The sequence below is a fragment of the Sminthopsis crassicaudata genome, chromosome 2, assembly GCF_048593235.1.
Source record: "Sminthopsis crassicaudata isolate SCR6 chromosome 2, ASM4859323v1, whole genome shotgun sequence".
Taxonomy (NCBI): Eukaryota; Metazoa; Chordata; class Mammalia; order Dasyuromorphia; family Dasyuridae; genus Sminthopsis; species Sminthopsis crassicaudata.
Window position 1 is genome coordinate 398,341,863 of NC_133618.1, and position 15,103 is coordinate 398,356,965.

At 41.4% G+C, this 15,103-nt stretch overlaps 1 protein-coding gene across 4 annotated transcripts in view; it reads right to left on the reverse strand.

Moving 5' to 3' along the window:
* Positions 1–15,103, reverse strand: part of CAMK2A (calcium/calmodulin dependent protein kinase II alpha) — a 79,584-nt gene that overhangs the window by 49,557 nt on the left and 14,924 nt on the right. For all 4 annotated transcript variants that reach the window (XR_012486648.1, XM_074291776.1, XM_074291778.1 and 1 more), the window contains exons 2-3: positions 14,129–14,223; positions 7,595–7,654 (exon numbers count right to left, since the gene is read on the reverse strand). Coding sequence is in view for 3 of the 4 variants with exons in the window: in XM_074291776.1 (XP_074147877.1) it covers positions 7,595–7,654; positions 14,129–14,223 (155 nt within the window). In the remaining variant the exon portion in view is untranslated. The remainder of the gene's footprint in view (positions 1–7,594; positions 7,655–14,128; positions 14,224–15,103) is intronic.

Below are 15,103 nucleotides of genomic sequence, written 5' to 3' on the forward strand. Positions count from 1 at the left end.
GGGCTTTGTGATAGATGGGAGTGCTGAGCCCCAGCAAAATAAGGGGAGACTAGTACTAATAATAGTTAAATATCCTTATTAATAATATGATTAGTAATATTAGCAATAATTTCTATCATGCTTCAGAATTTACAAAGTACTTTCTTCACAACAACTTTGTAAAATAGGGTAGTACATCTTCTAGATAAGGAAACAGAGGCTTAGAGAGGTTGGGATTTATCTATGCTCAGACAATTTACAAATTTTGGAACAAGGTGGATTTGCCTTCCTCCCTAGGATAAAGTAGGAGTGCTTATGCTCTGTATGTGTATATGTGGTGGTAGGGGACAGGTGGTAAGGAATAATATTCTTGTTCAATCATTTTTTCATTCTTTGTGAGCCCATTTGGAGTTTTCTTGGCAAAGATACTGGAATTGCTATTTCCTTCTCCAACTCGTTTTACACATGAGGAACTTGAAGAAACTGGGTCACATGGTCAGTAAGTATCCCAGGCTGGATTTGAACTCAGGATTGTTTTACTTCAGATCAAACACTGTATCTGCTCCACCACTTAGCTGCTCCACAAACTAATCCCTAATTCTGCAGACTTAATACTCAGCATCCCCTATTAGGCCCCATTCATGAAAGATCAGCATATAGATAGAAATAAGAGACTGAAGGGACCCTAAATATCATAGACTCATACGTTTAGAGCAGGAAGGAACATTAAAGGTTATTAAATCCAATCCTCATTTTACAGGTGAGAACCTGAGACCTAGATGAAGTGATCACATAGCTATTAAGAAACCAGGGTAAATCCCTAATAGGGCTTTAATGACTGATTCCTCTCCACCACTGAGTGATGGATTCAGAATCAGAGGTCTTGGAATTTAATTCAAGCTCTGCTATTTACTATGCTTGTGACTAATTATGAGTTTTAGAGCTATACAAGACTTTAGATGTCTACTAGCCCAATCCTTTCACTTTATAAATGAGGAAACTTAGGTTCACAAGTGAACAGGCAAAGCTGGAATTCAAATCCAGTACCTCTTAGTACAACTACACTGTGCTCTCCATATGCCATGCTAACTTACTTCCAGGCAGAGAAAAAACAGACTAGAAAGATCTCAACTATGGGTCCCATAGACAATGAGCCTCTTCTCCAGATATCCACCTTCAGCTAAGTGGCATAAAGTCCACAATCAGCCAACCAAGAAAATTCCTCCACCCCTCAGGGCTTTTTGTTAAAAACCTTATTCTTAAGCTGGGAGGGGCTAGAACCTACATCAGTGGTAAATGCACCCACACTGATGAAATCGTGAAACTTAAGCATGATATTTATGGTATTATAAACCACCCAGATTCCTATGCGGGGTGGGTGGGGGGAGTAGAGATGTAGAAACTTGGGCTAGATGCCTTCTAAGACTTGGTTCCAACTCTGAGGCGCTTAAAAGATTCTAAATTGAAAGAATTTAGAGAGAATCCAATCCAACTCCCTTATTTTTATTGATGAGGAAATTGAAGCATCGACTTACCCAAAGGTAGCAAGAGATAAAGTTGACATTTGAACCTATAAGATCATAGGCTCTAAGAGTTCTCGGAAGGAAAATTTCAGAGGAAATTGAGACCCAATTAGGTTAAATGATTTGTCCAAAGTCACACAGATAAGAAGTAGAAATGGACCCTGATATCTGAATCCAAATTCACTGTCCTACACTGCTGGATAGATTCCTGATTGAAGTGATTTACTTTTGGATCTAAACTTCCCATATCCTTTTTTTTTTTTCTCTACCTCCTGGGAATACATGCTATCTTCTAAGTTGCTCAGAGTAAATACAGCTAGAAACTGAATCTTTTCAGAAGAAAGGGAACCCATAACATCTGTCTGGTTCTTCTTACCCAACCCAGGTCTTTCCAGTGCAATTCTAACCTATTCTATTCCCATCCCCCAAGAAAATGTGTTCATGGACCTAGCCTCTTCCCTCTGCTGAGTGACTCCTACAGATCTCTCTGGAGGCTACAGTTCCTTTCTGTACTCTCTGATCCATGCCCTGGCAACATGGCCTTGTCCATCAATGAGTAATCTCAGCCTGTTTGTGCAGCTTCAGGAAGCCGTCCTCACTCCTCAGTCTCTAAGCAGCAGGGAAAGGGGAGGGGGGGGGGGGGAATAAAAGGAGGTGGAAGTGCATTCTGGGTATAAATAGCTGATGGAGTTGTCACCCTCAAACACTGCAACCCTTCTGGGCGCCATCTCCACGCCCCCAGTTGCCCAGGCTCAAATAATACTCAGTCATATTTTTCTTCCTCTCCCTAAGCAATTCTATCTTCTCATGGTTTCTTTTTTTTTTTTTTTCTGTCCTTTTCTCTCCTTTCCTGCCACCACCTCAATTGCCTCTTCCTCAGACTATAGAAATAGCCTCCTCACTGAGCTTCCTGCTCTCCCCCCATCCAATCCAGCCTGCAACCAGATGAATCTTCCAAGACCCAAATCTGACCACATCACTTCTTTGTTCAGAAGCCTTCCATGCTTCCCCATCTGCTACTAAACCAAGCCCAACTTCTCAACCTAAGGCTTTAAATATCCTGACCCCATTCAACAATCTTTCTAGTTTGGGGGCACATTATTTCTCTGTACAGGGCATCCCAAATGTCTTAGAACACAAAGCTTTAAATTGCACTAAGACCTTTGGGGTACCCTGTATATGCTCGGCACTCCAGATAAATTGTACTGTATACTGTACCCCAAACATAAACTATGCTTTCCTGGATCTTTTCTTTTTTCCACACAATGATTCTTTGAGAATTTTTCCTATCTTTATCCCTCCCATTGACACTCTATCAATATTTTAGAGTCAAATGCCATCTCTTACAGAAAAGGTAGAGCACTGGGCATAGAATCAGGAAGACCTATGTTGAAATTCCACTTCAAGCACTAATAGTAGTGTAACCTGGGACAAATTAACCTCTATTTGCATCTCAGTTTCCACTGCTGTAAAATGGGAATAATTATAGCTTACTTACCTCAAGGGAATTGTTGTGAGGATCAAATGAGATATTTGCAAAGCATTTAGCACCATATCTGATAGATAGTTAAGAGTTTAATAAATACTTATTCCCACTAAAAAACTCTGAGCCTCAGTTTCCCTATGTGTAAATTAGAGATAATATAATGACAGTTACTTCACAGAATCTTTACGAGGAATCAAATGAGATAATGCATGTAAAGTCAGAGGATCTATATAAAAATAAGCTAGCATTATTTCCTGATTCCTGAAAATAGGTATGATCTTTCACTCTCTATATCTCTTTAACATCCTTCTCTCCTAGACTTACATGAACTGATGTTGAGTGAAATGAGCAGAACCAGGAGATCACTATACACTTCAACAACAATAGTGTATAAAGATAAGTTCTGATGGAAGTGGAGATCTTCGACAAAGAGAAGATCTAATTCAGTTCCAGTTGATCAACGATGGACAGAATCAGCTACACCCAGAGAAGGAACACGGGGAATTGAATGTAAACTGTTTGCACTATTGTCTTTCTACCCAGGTTACTTACACCTTCGGAATCCAATTCTTATCGTGCAACAAGAAATTTGGTTTTACACACATATATTGTATCTAGGATATAATGTAACACATTTAACATATATGGGATTGCCTGTCATCTAGGGGAGGGAGTAGAGGGAGGGAGGGGAAAATTTGGAAAAGTGAATACAAGGGATAATGTTGTAAAAAAAATTATCCATGCATATGTACTGCCAAAAAATTTTAATTATAAAATTAATTTTTAAAAAATTAAAAAAAAATCCTTCTCTCCTTCTACCTTAGACTAGTTATTCATTTTCACCAGGCAAGTGCTAGAGCCTGCTCTAACAGATTTGTGAGGACTGGTTGTTAAATTGTCAGTGTAAGCACTTACACCTCAGAAATCAGCAATCCCTATAAATCAGAGCTTGATTTTTTTGCTTCCTTGATTGTCTAGACTTAAGAAATCGAGAAGAAAATGTTAATAATGCAAATTAAGCTTAAAAGTATGTGTGCCTATTTTTTTTTCTGCTGTTAAATATTTGCCAGCATACCCCTGTATTGCTCTATAAACATTGTTTGAGCTTAGCAGGAATACACGTAAAAAAATTAAATTATAACCAGAATGGAGACTGGGTGACTGGAAGCTAATAATAATAATAATTCACGTTTCTATGGTGCCTTAAGGTGTGCAAAGTGCTTTACATCATTACCTTTTTTGAGCCTCACAACAGTCCTGGTTTTATCCTCCTTACTGAGAACTAGCTTGCTGAAGATAGAAACTATCTCGTTCATCTTAGGCCCTTCCCCCATAGCACCTTGCCCAGGGTCTCCTCCTACACCACACCCCCAGCCCCATAAATATCTTTTGAATGAGCAACTGAATTGGGAGAGTAGAAACCACAATAGGAAAAAAAAAAAAGGAGACTAGGAGGAGCCAGAACCTAAGCCAGCAGCTTAGGGGAGCTATGGCAACAGCCTGACAGGGTGGTAGGCAAGGCTAGTACAGGCCCCAGACTACACTGGCTGAAGCACTAGGGGCTTAATAGTAATGATAGTAATGGCCTGATGTTTATGTAGGCTCTGAAGTTTGTAAAGAACTTTACATACAATCGGATTGCTTACAGTCTAGAGTAGGATGAAAAGAGAAAGAAAGAGAAAGAGGAGAGAGATGGGAGAGGGAGAGAGAAGAGGGGGGAGAGACAGAAACAGAGAGAGAGAGGGAGAGAGGGAGGGAGAAAGAGGGAGGAGGGAAAAAGAAAAAACGGGAAAGGGAGAGGACAACACAAAGAAGGAGAAATGCATCAAAAAGTGAAGGGAAGGCGGGAAAGAGGAGAAGGAAGAAGAAAGGAGAGAGAAGGAAAGGGAGGGCAGGGAGGGAGAAATTGACAGAGAGGGAAGAGGGGTGAGGAGGGGGAAAGAAGGAGGGGGAGAGAAAAGAGGGAGGGAGGGCGAGGAAGAGAGGAAAGGGAGAAAGAGAGAGAAAAAATTTTGGAGCATAAGGTTTTGCAAAGCTTGAAAACTATCTTTACATTTATTTGGGAAAAAAATGCTATTTTTAAAAAATGAACTGATGAGGAGTAAACTGAGTTATAAACCAAGATGGCTCAGTTCCTTTTCTCCTTCCCAAAGTAACCACCACAAGAATTCGGTAGCAAATGAATTTGCTACTCAATGTTGTATGGAAACAAAGTCTTTATTGATAGTAAAGGGATAGACAAGCATTTGGCCTTCAGGAAGACCAAACTGCCTGCAAGGAGACACCAGTTGGTGGGCACTGGCTGTACACACCAAGTGCAAAGATTCCATTTTTCAACCTTCCTTATATACATAACTAGAGTCATCAAAACAATGTTTGCACAGAGATGCTATCCACGACACGAGGTTCCGGAGATATTTGTTAATAATACAAGAATTCTCTGTTGTTGTAAATAAGACAGGAATTCTCTTCTTGTTGTAAATGAGCCAGGAATTCTCTGTTATCTCCTTCTGTCTCTCCCCAAAAAAGAATTTCAGATCATTAGAATGGGTGCTGAAACTACAAAGGAAGTTGGAGATTAAACAAGTAATATCAAAGGGGGCTACCTCCCCCAACAGAACTTTATGTATGTTATCTTATTTGATCTCCACACCAGCCTTGTGAGGTAGGTACTTTTATTATCGCCATTCAGGAAACTGAGGAAGAGAGAGACTAGGATTTGAATTCAGATCTTCCTATCTGCATTTTGCACTATTTTGCCGCCTGGCAAATATCAAACCTTTCTTAAGCTGAAATCTCAGAGACCAAGAGGAAAAGAAAGGCAGCAAAGTATAGGAAGAATGGAGAGGGAAGGATTTTTCTTTTCTATTCTTGTGTAGCACCTAAGAAACAGGACTTTGTCTCGAAGGCATGTTGAGGTGGCCTTATGCCTGCTTGGAGCCAGAAATACTTGAGTTCAAATCTTACCTCAGGGGCAGCTAGGTGCTACAGTGAATAGGGCACCAGTCCTGGAATCAGGAGGACCGGAGTTCGGGTCTGATTCAGACACTTAACTAGCTGTGTGATCCTGAGCAAGTCACTTAACCCTAATTGACTCAAAAAAAAAAATTCTGCCTCAGCCATTTACTTACCCTAAACAAATCACTCTGACTCAGTTTCCTCAACCCCAAAAATGAGGGTTGTTTTGAAAATCAAGTGAGATTTTATACATACAGCAATTTGTAGATCTTAAAGCATCATATAAATGCTATTATTTTGACATCTCATGGCATCATAGATTTAGATCTACAAGGGACTTTTAGAAGTCATGGAATCCAATCCCCTTATTTTACAAGTGAGGAAACTGAGATACAAAGAGATCTACTAACAGATTTACTAACTTGCCGAGAGTCACACACCCAGATGCTCTTGTCTTCAAGGCCAGGATTCTCTACACTATTTCACAATGCCTCTATCTGCCTCAGGTTTGGAGGACAAATGGGGAAGGATGTATTGGACAACGGGGAGAGACCCCTTCCAAGAGTGCGAAGCCAGAGAGAAAGACAACAGATAGAAGCTTGTGACAGACACTTTGTTTTGAGAGTTGAGACTAGGCAGTTGGCAACACAGGGATCTAACTCCAAGAAACAAGTCAGGTGGATAGGACTATGGAAACTTTCTTCTAGATACACCTAGATTATCTCTAACTTGCTCATATTGGTAAGGAAAGTAGAAAGAATATTCAGTTAGGAGCAGGAAGACATGAGACTGAATGTCATCTCTGTGGCTATGAGCAAACCTTGCCTGGTTACCCCAACAAGTGTAGAGTACATAGTCTAAATTGTTTATGTCATCTCTAAGACCCTATGTTCTAAGTCATGTCTCAGATGTACCAGAACCTTCTCTACCAACCTATCAGCCTGAGGAAAGACCAGCAATAACAATTTGGGAGTTTTCATTCTTGAGTGGACTTGAGAGAGGGCTATTCTTGCCAAGGTTCCCATTCTAGGTGAGGTGCAGTTGCCATTTCAGGTAACCTACCTTCCACAGAAAAGTAACCGAATTGCCACCACTTCTTCACACTTCCCTTTGAGGGCTGGGGGCTTGCTGCAGAGCTGGGATGGGGAGGGGGTGCTGGCTACATGCGAGGGTGGGTGACAGATTGACTCAGCATCACTGTTGGTGGGTTTGTTGTGTGTGGGGGGCAAGGGGGGTACATTGGGAATTTTTTTCCCCTTTAGGGACTATTTTAATCTTTCTCGGAGCTTCAGGAGTTTTCCTGAAACAGCTTTTCTGAAGGAGGCTGCCGGCAGGCGTAGGCTGGGCGGAAAAGGCCTTCTCTTCCCCCCCCTCCCCACCCCACCCCCAGCTGCTTCTTAAGGAATGTGGCTGCCCTCCACCCCCACCCAGTCCCCTCCTTCCCCCCGCTTCAAAGAGTCCAAAATTACCTCTTCATCCCCCCCCCATTCTGTCCAGGAGTTACCACAATACCAGGAGACGCAAGCCCCATCCTCACTACCCACTGGCACCCCACTCCAGCCCCATTTTTTTCCTCTTATCCACAAGTGCAACCCCTCTCAATCATCCCTCCCTTTCGTGGAGAACAAGGAAGGGCATATTTCCTTACCAATGTTTGGATGCTTCAGCAGGCGGCAGATGCGGGCCTCTCGCTCCAGCTTCTGATGATCTGAAACACAAGGAACTCCAGGTCAGATCTATATTGGGTTGGACTGTGGGTGGGAGAGTGAAGTGGATTTTTCCTCCCAAAGACCAAGTGGTCTCCTCATCTCCTCTCTGAACCCCTAAACGCCCTGCTTCACTATAGGGGAGGAGAGAGGAGAAAGAGAGGAGAAAATAGGGTTGCATTAACTTATCTCTGAAGTCCCTTTTAAGCTCTAACATTTTATAGCCCATTCTAAGGTTCCCTCCTACTCTCACAGTCTCTATCCTAAGGTCCCTTCTAGCTTTGAAATTCTGCATTCTAAGGTTCTAATGATACTCTGAAAACATAGCATAAGAAAGAGGCCATCTCTTACCAGATCGTAAGCATATTCTCCAAGGCTTCCCTACTCTCTAATAGTCTTTACCCCAGAGCTGCTGAAGCTCTTTGGTGCTCATGGGGACAGATATTGGCAGGTCATTTCACTGTGGCAAGGCCAAGTCTGAGTTCTGGCTAGATAAACACGGGATCAGTAAGCTTGGGAAGCTAGATAATCTCTATGGCCAAATTAGAGAGGGTTTAGGATAAGATACCTGTGGTAGGAAATTTGTTTTACTCAATTCTTGGTCACCACTTGGAAAATTTGCTGGAAAATCCTACGTGGTTCCTGGGTTAGGAGAAAGAAGTATTTGTGTCCAAGCCCAGGCCTCTGGGAAATTAGAGGAATTGGATTCCTCTGAGGTCAGAGCTGGTGGATAGGGGAGAAGCCTGCCTCCAGTACATACCACACACATCATCCCAGCTCTGGGATGAGACCTGCCTATCTTTTTTAAAAGAAAAACTCAAGGCAAATGGTTCTAGATCATACATGGTTCCTGGCCCTGTGCCCCTCATTCCCTGAGGTTATTTCTTTACCACTATTTTTGAAGGTCAAGGGAAATGAGGACAAAGGCAAAGCCTTAGAGCACAAAACATTCTAGTATAAGACACAAGACCAAAGGTATCCTGCTCTTGGTGAAATCACTACCCACAACATCCTTTCTCCTTCTGAAAAAAGGAAGGAGAACTGTAATGGTTTTCTTCCTTTTTCTAAAGCCTCCAATTCCTAGATATCGTATCTTGACCCACAGGTTGAGTGTAGGGCCAGCCCTCAATCATGGAATCATGGATAAGTGCAAAGGGGAAAAGGGAGGGAGTGCTATAGGATATCTAAGAAAGGACAAACAATTTTCATCTGGGAAGGGAGGGCAGGTAGGCTTGTTGGAGGATATGGCACTAAGTTGGGACTCAAAGGAGGAGATGGGGGGGTAGATTTCCAAAAAAGATAGAGACAGAAGTTGCAGGAATCCATTTGAGGCATGAGAAATAGTATAAAAAATTGCAGAAAGACCAAAGAGGTCAGGATGAGATCAGAGACACTGAGTAATTAAGTCTGGCTGGAATGTAGAGGAAAGGAATAGTACAAAATAAGTTTCATTTCATCAACGCCTCAAAGCCTGTGTCCCCACCCTCTTCCCAACCCTAAATTTCCAGCCCCACCCACCAGCTCAAATCCCCCTATCTACACCTCTCAGAATACTGGAGAACCACAAATCAAAATTGACAAGTTGCTTTTCTACCAATTACAGCTGCTTCCCAGCTAAACTTTCAAGCTGCCAGAAGGGACTGTTTAGAAAGGAGCTGGAAAATCCTTGACCTTTCCCCATCTCCTTCTTCAGAAGAAATTACTTCCTAGAAAAAATATTCTTCAGCAAAGAGATGGGCCAACCCAAGAGCAACTAAGAACTAATGGAGAGATGGCATAGTAAGCAGAAAATCTCTGTAAGAAGAAAGTCAATTTACTTACCTCCCCAGTCCCTGAGGAAGAAGCTAGCTAGAAAGGATTTTCACCAACTTAGGGGCAGGGGGAAGAAAGTTGAGATGGCAGGAGAGCACACATAATCATATTTTCCTAGTAGTTTTAATACTCTTCTATTGAAAATACTATGCCCCCTTCCGGAGTCTATTTTCCTCCCCATTTTTATTTAATGCCTATTGCCTGATATCTTTTAAACTCAACCAGATTTCATGAGCTCCAAGCTTAGTCCATTTTGCCTGGTTAAATAGGAAATTGCTCTGTCAGTACTGTAAGAGATAATCAGTATCACCGAATTCATCCTTTGTTTCAAGGCAGCATGGTGCTAGATGGAGTGTGCTAGAATCTGGATAAGAAAGACCCCATTTCTCCCATTTACTAGCTCCATGATCCCAAGGGACATCAATCCTTTTGGATTTTCAGTTTCCCCATCTATAAAACCCAGATAGGAAAAGCTATAATTCTTATTTCACAAGGTTGTCATGAGGGAAACACTTAATTTTAATGTGTTATATAAGCTATTTTACATTTACATTTCATTGGTGTATGAAACTCCAATCAGAGCAATTTCCCTTTACCAATATAGACTGGCACCAACTCAACAAGGAAGTTATCTGGAACATTGAAAAATTAAGCCATATGATTATTTCATAATCAGTATTTGAACTCAGGTGTTCCTAACATGAGAACTGGCTTTGTATCCACTATGCCTCTCTTTCTCTCCCTTGTTAATGTACAGAGCTGCAAAGTTAAAGGCCTCATAACTGAAAGAGCCATCCTCTCATATTAAAGATGGGAAACTGAGGCATTGAGAGAGGCGATGCCTTGTTTTTGATCATATAGCAAACTTAGGACTAGGACCCAGGTTTTGTTCATTTCCTGCCCAATCAAAATAGAAACATTCCATGATCTAAAAGTCAGATGGGCCCAGGGAGATCATCCTGATAGCTTTATTTTTGCAAATAAGAAAACTGAGTGACTTGAGAGTCAAAAACAAGACAGGAAGATGGAGACAGAGAGAAATGTCTCTTCTCACAGCACATTTCCTTTTTTCCCTATTACTTCAAATGGGTCCTATTAGAGTGCCAAGATTAAAAAGCATTTTTAGACATGTAGACATTGGGAGGTGTCTACTTTCCACTTGGAAGTCCCACTCCTTGGGCACCCCTTGGAAATCTCTTTTCTAACCAGTAACTCACATTTTTGGATGAACTATAATCTATTTTTGGAACCCCATTGATATAGCATTCCTGTACGTGACTTTGGCTACAACCTTCATAGAACTGAACTGCACAGAGAAGGGAAAGGAGCTGGACAGGAGACGTTAAGCTGATAGGTTCCATTGCTTAATTCAGGCCTGGGGTTTTGGTCACAGAGATTTCCTTGTTCTGTGGGATGGCTGAATGCCAAGTGAACCAACCCCATTCCCAAACATAGATGAAAACCAGCAGCCAGTCACCACCACCACCACCAGCACCACTACCTCCCACTATGACCTTGGAGCCTTCCACATCCCCTTCTCCCGTCACACTGACGTAAAAGCAAGAAATGTGGTACAGAGGAGAAAGAATTAGATTTGGAATGAGAAGACATGGATTCAAATCTTGGCTTTTCTGCTTATTTATTGTATGGTTTTCTTATCTGTGAAATAAAATCACTAAATGAGACCTCTCAGGTTATCTTCTACTCTAAATCCCATAGGACTACTCTTCTGATTGGAAAGCCAGGAACACACTCCCCAGAGAGCTATGGACACCTGGAACTTATTCCCAGGAGTAAGAAGAAAGAAACTTTATTTTTTTAGTTTGTTGGCAGTGACTGAATAGCCAGAAGAAAAATCTGCTCAGAGAAATTGTACCTAGTCTCTTTGCTGTTGGAAGGCTAAATTCTTGAGAAACCTGAAGCTTTGAAGGCAGTGGGGTTCAGTGAGTAGGTGATATATTGAATAGGGTCCCAGATCCCTAATCTGGAAGATCTAAATTCAAATCCAGCCTCAAACATTACCTAGCTGTGTGGCCCTGGGCAAGATATTTAATCTCTGTTTGCCTCAGTTTCCTACACTGTAAAATGAGCTAGAGAAGAAAATGACAGGAGACATCCCTCTGTCATCACTCCCTTGATCATTAGTATCTCTACTGAGAATAGAATTCTAGATCTGGAGTTAGGAAAATCTAACTTCAAATCCTGATTTTGATACTCATTAGCTCTTTGGCAGTTTTGGGCAGCTATGTGGCACAGTAGATAGAGTAAGGATACCCACAAGTCTTTCTATTGCACAGAGCCTCTCCAATTAGGACTATCTCCAATTAGAAAAGTGCCAGGATGAATCATACTGGGGATGGTCCAGGGCCTGAGGCAAATGACAAAAAAGGACCATGCTGAGTATAGATTGCTATTCCTTACAAAAGCTTGTCCCAATCTCTTTGTGGAGTAGCCTGTAAAAGGAGCAGTTTTGCTGTTCCTTTCCATATCCCCAAAAGGTAATAAAAGTCTTATGGGTATCCTCCCCAACAACCAGTTTTAGATTAAGGGAATAGATGGACTTTTAGATCCTGGGAGAGTTGGGAGAATTTCTGGGAGAGGACAGAATCAAGACTTTGGCCTGAGTCATGGGTGTATAGGGTATGAACTATATTGTTTTTAGTGGCTTCTGGTACCTGACTCTGGCCAACCTGACTGCCATAAGACTGAGATTCCAAGGAGACCAGATAAAATTGGGAAGATGCCAAATGCCGAGTCAATGCCAATCCCAAACAGATCTATGATGGTGGATCAGGAGAGGGAGGTTATTCCTCCAGATGAACTGACATAGAACCCTTCATTATAATGGCATTAATTCTGGAAGAGAATAGAGAAGAGTAAGAAGAGCAGAAGACTGGAAGACACTAGACTGGGATCCTCTTATACCTTGCTCTTAGAGAAGTAACCTAGATTATGAGAATAGTATTTGACCTGGTATCAGAAAAGTCCTGGATTTGAATCCCAGCTCTGACATTTATTAACTATGTGACTCAAGCCCCATTACTTCTCTGAGTCTTAGTTCATCTGTAAAATGAAGAGAATAATGCACTACCTCACAAGATCATTAGGTTTGGAATGGTTTGAAATCCCTAAAATACTGTATCAATGTGAGCATAAGCATTCCTAAAATGCACAGACAAATACATCCATTCACCTAGATTAGGGTTTCTTAAACTTTTTCCCTCACAACCTCTTTTTGCCCAAAAATGTTTTACTAGACCCTGGTAAATAGGTATATAAAAGAGGTATACAAATCAGATATTTATTGATAATAAATCATAATTTCATGACCCCCACATTCAGTTATGAGACTTCATTTAGGGTCACAACTCAAAGTTTAAGAATCTGAGATGTAAAGACTGAAAGATAAGGAAAACATGGATAGGTGAATACCTATAGCTGCAAATCTGACTAAACTATAATCCTATTTATATTCCAAAAGCTTAAGTTAAATCTAATATGGTAAAATTTACATCAATGTATTAAGGTTTCAAAGATGTGAGAAATCTCACCATCAGTGAGTGTTTAATTGCAATCAAACTGAACTTCTGCATATGTGGTTCCCTCATCCCCAGAATGCATTCGCTCCTTACCTCCACCTGTTAGAATCCCTAGTTTTCTTCAAGATTCAGCTCAAGTACCACCTCATACAGGAAGCTTTTCCTGATCCCCCTGCTTTGAACTCTCTCCCTCCACAGACTATTATGGTGTTCTTGTTCCTAAATATCTTTCAATAAGATATCCTCCTTAAAGTCAAGGTCACATTTTTATTTTTGTCTTTGATCTGGAATGCTTCGCATAGAATTTGGTGAGTACTTAATAAATCCTCATTGGATTGAATAAATATTATTCAATTGGCTCAACAAGATTAAATGATTTAGTCAGGGTCACACAGTCATTAGGTATGAGATGCAGGATTTGAAATCAGCTTTCTTGACTCTAAATCTAATAATCACTGTGATAAAATTTCAAAAGGGTAAATATGAAATCTTACACTTATAACTGCCTCAGGGATTAGGGGAGGGGAAAAAAAGAGGCAGGGAAGATAGCCATACTTTGGGTCTTTATGTACCCAGAAGGAAAATGATGTCTACAAAGCCACTTATTTATCTATAACTTGGGGGAAAACAGAAGCATGTGTTAGGCCCTCCAAAACTCCACAGTAGGTCAGATAAACTGTAGTCATTAGCCTCCACATCCTTTAGAAAGAAGCAATGGTATGATTCCAAAGTGCAAATAAAAATTTATCAAATCATGGGATTTGGAACTGGAAAGAGCCTGAAAGAAAGACAGATGGTCTAAAAATTTTTTTTAATAGAAAAGAAAGCCAAAGCTCAGAAAGGAGCTGGTTTTCCCAACATCACACAGCTGGTAAATGGCAGAAAGCCAAGACCCAGGTCCTCTGACTCTAAATTCAAGGCCAACCATAGAACAAAGAATTCGAATCTAAGAAGAGAGGAAAGCTCATTTCTCCTCCTTCTCCCTTCTTCTCCCCAAGTTCTTCTCAGGCAAAACAGGACCTGGTCTTGGCCCACATCCAACTGCTGGAGAATGAAGTATAGGGGTGGGAAAAGAGAAAGAAGATTCTAAAGAGGGAAGAAGAAACGCAGAGCAAAGTCACTTACCTCGGGCTGAGAGCTTCTTGGTGTTGATAATCTTGGCAGCATACTCTTGACCAGCTAACACTTTCACACATCTTCTAACAATGGAAAAGGCACCCCTGGGGAGGAGGGAAAAAAGGTCAAAATATAATGAGGGCCCAGAAGCAGAGGACACATGCTGAATGTGGGGGGGAAACCCTCATTCTGGGCCAGGAAGTAGGAGAAGGTGGCCTTGAAAGGGAACAGAGCCACTGAAGGGTGCTGGTGTGGGGAGAGGGACAAGGGCTCAAAACACCCTAAAACCTAAAAAAAAAAAGCCTCTTAAAATGTGAGAGCTAGAAAATTCCATAAATGTTATTAGTTCAAATGCTTTCAATTTACAGATAGGGAAACTGATGTCCCCAGAGAGGAAAGGGTTTATCCAAGGCCACATGGTGAGTTAGTGCCAACCCTAGACTATAAGCCAGGGTTCCTCACAATACAGCTCAGTACTTTTCCCAACCTATCATGCTATGGAGCCATAGTCCCCACAGTTAGGAATTTACAGTCTAATTTAGATCATAGGCTCACAGGATTAAGCTGAAAGGGATTACTTTGTAAACCTTCAAGTGTTATATAAATACTTTCTATTCACAAGGATTCTTTCCTGGAACTTCTCCAGAGCTACACTTCAGGAGAAGCAAGCGGTCAGAGAGGTCCCAGACTGGAACAATGGAAATAATGCTGGCTTTAAAACCAAAAGACCTGGATTCCAATCCTGATTTTGCCACCTGCTGTCTGTGTGATCCTCTGCATCCTATCTCCCTTTATGAAATGAGGCATGATGGGACTGAATGACCTCTAAAGACCCTTTCAGCACTAAAGGAGGAAGGAAGGAAGGAAGGAAGGAAGGAAGGAAGGAAGGAAGGAAGGAAGGAAGGAAGGAAGGAAGGAAGGAAGGAAGGAAGGAAGGAAGGAAGGAAGGAAGGAAGGAAGGAAGGAAGGAAGGAAGGAAGGGGA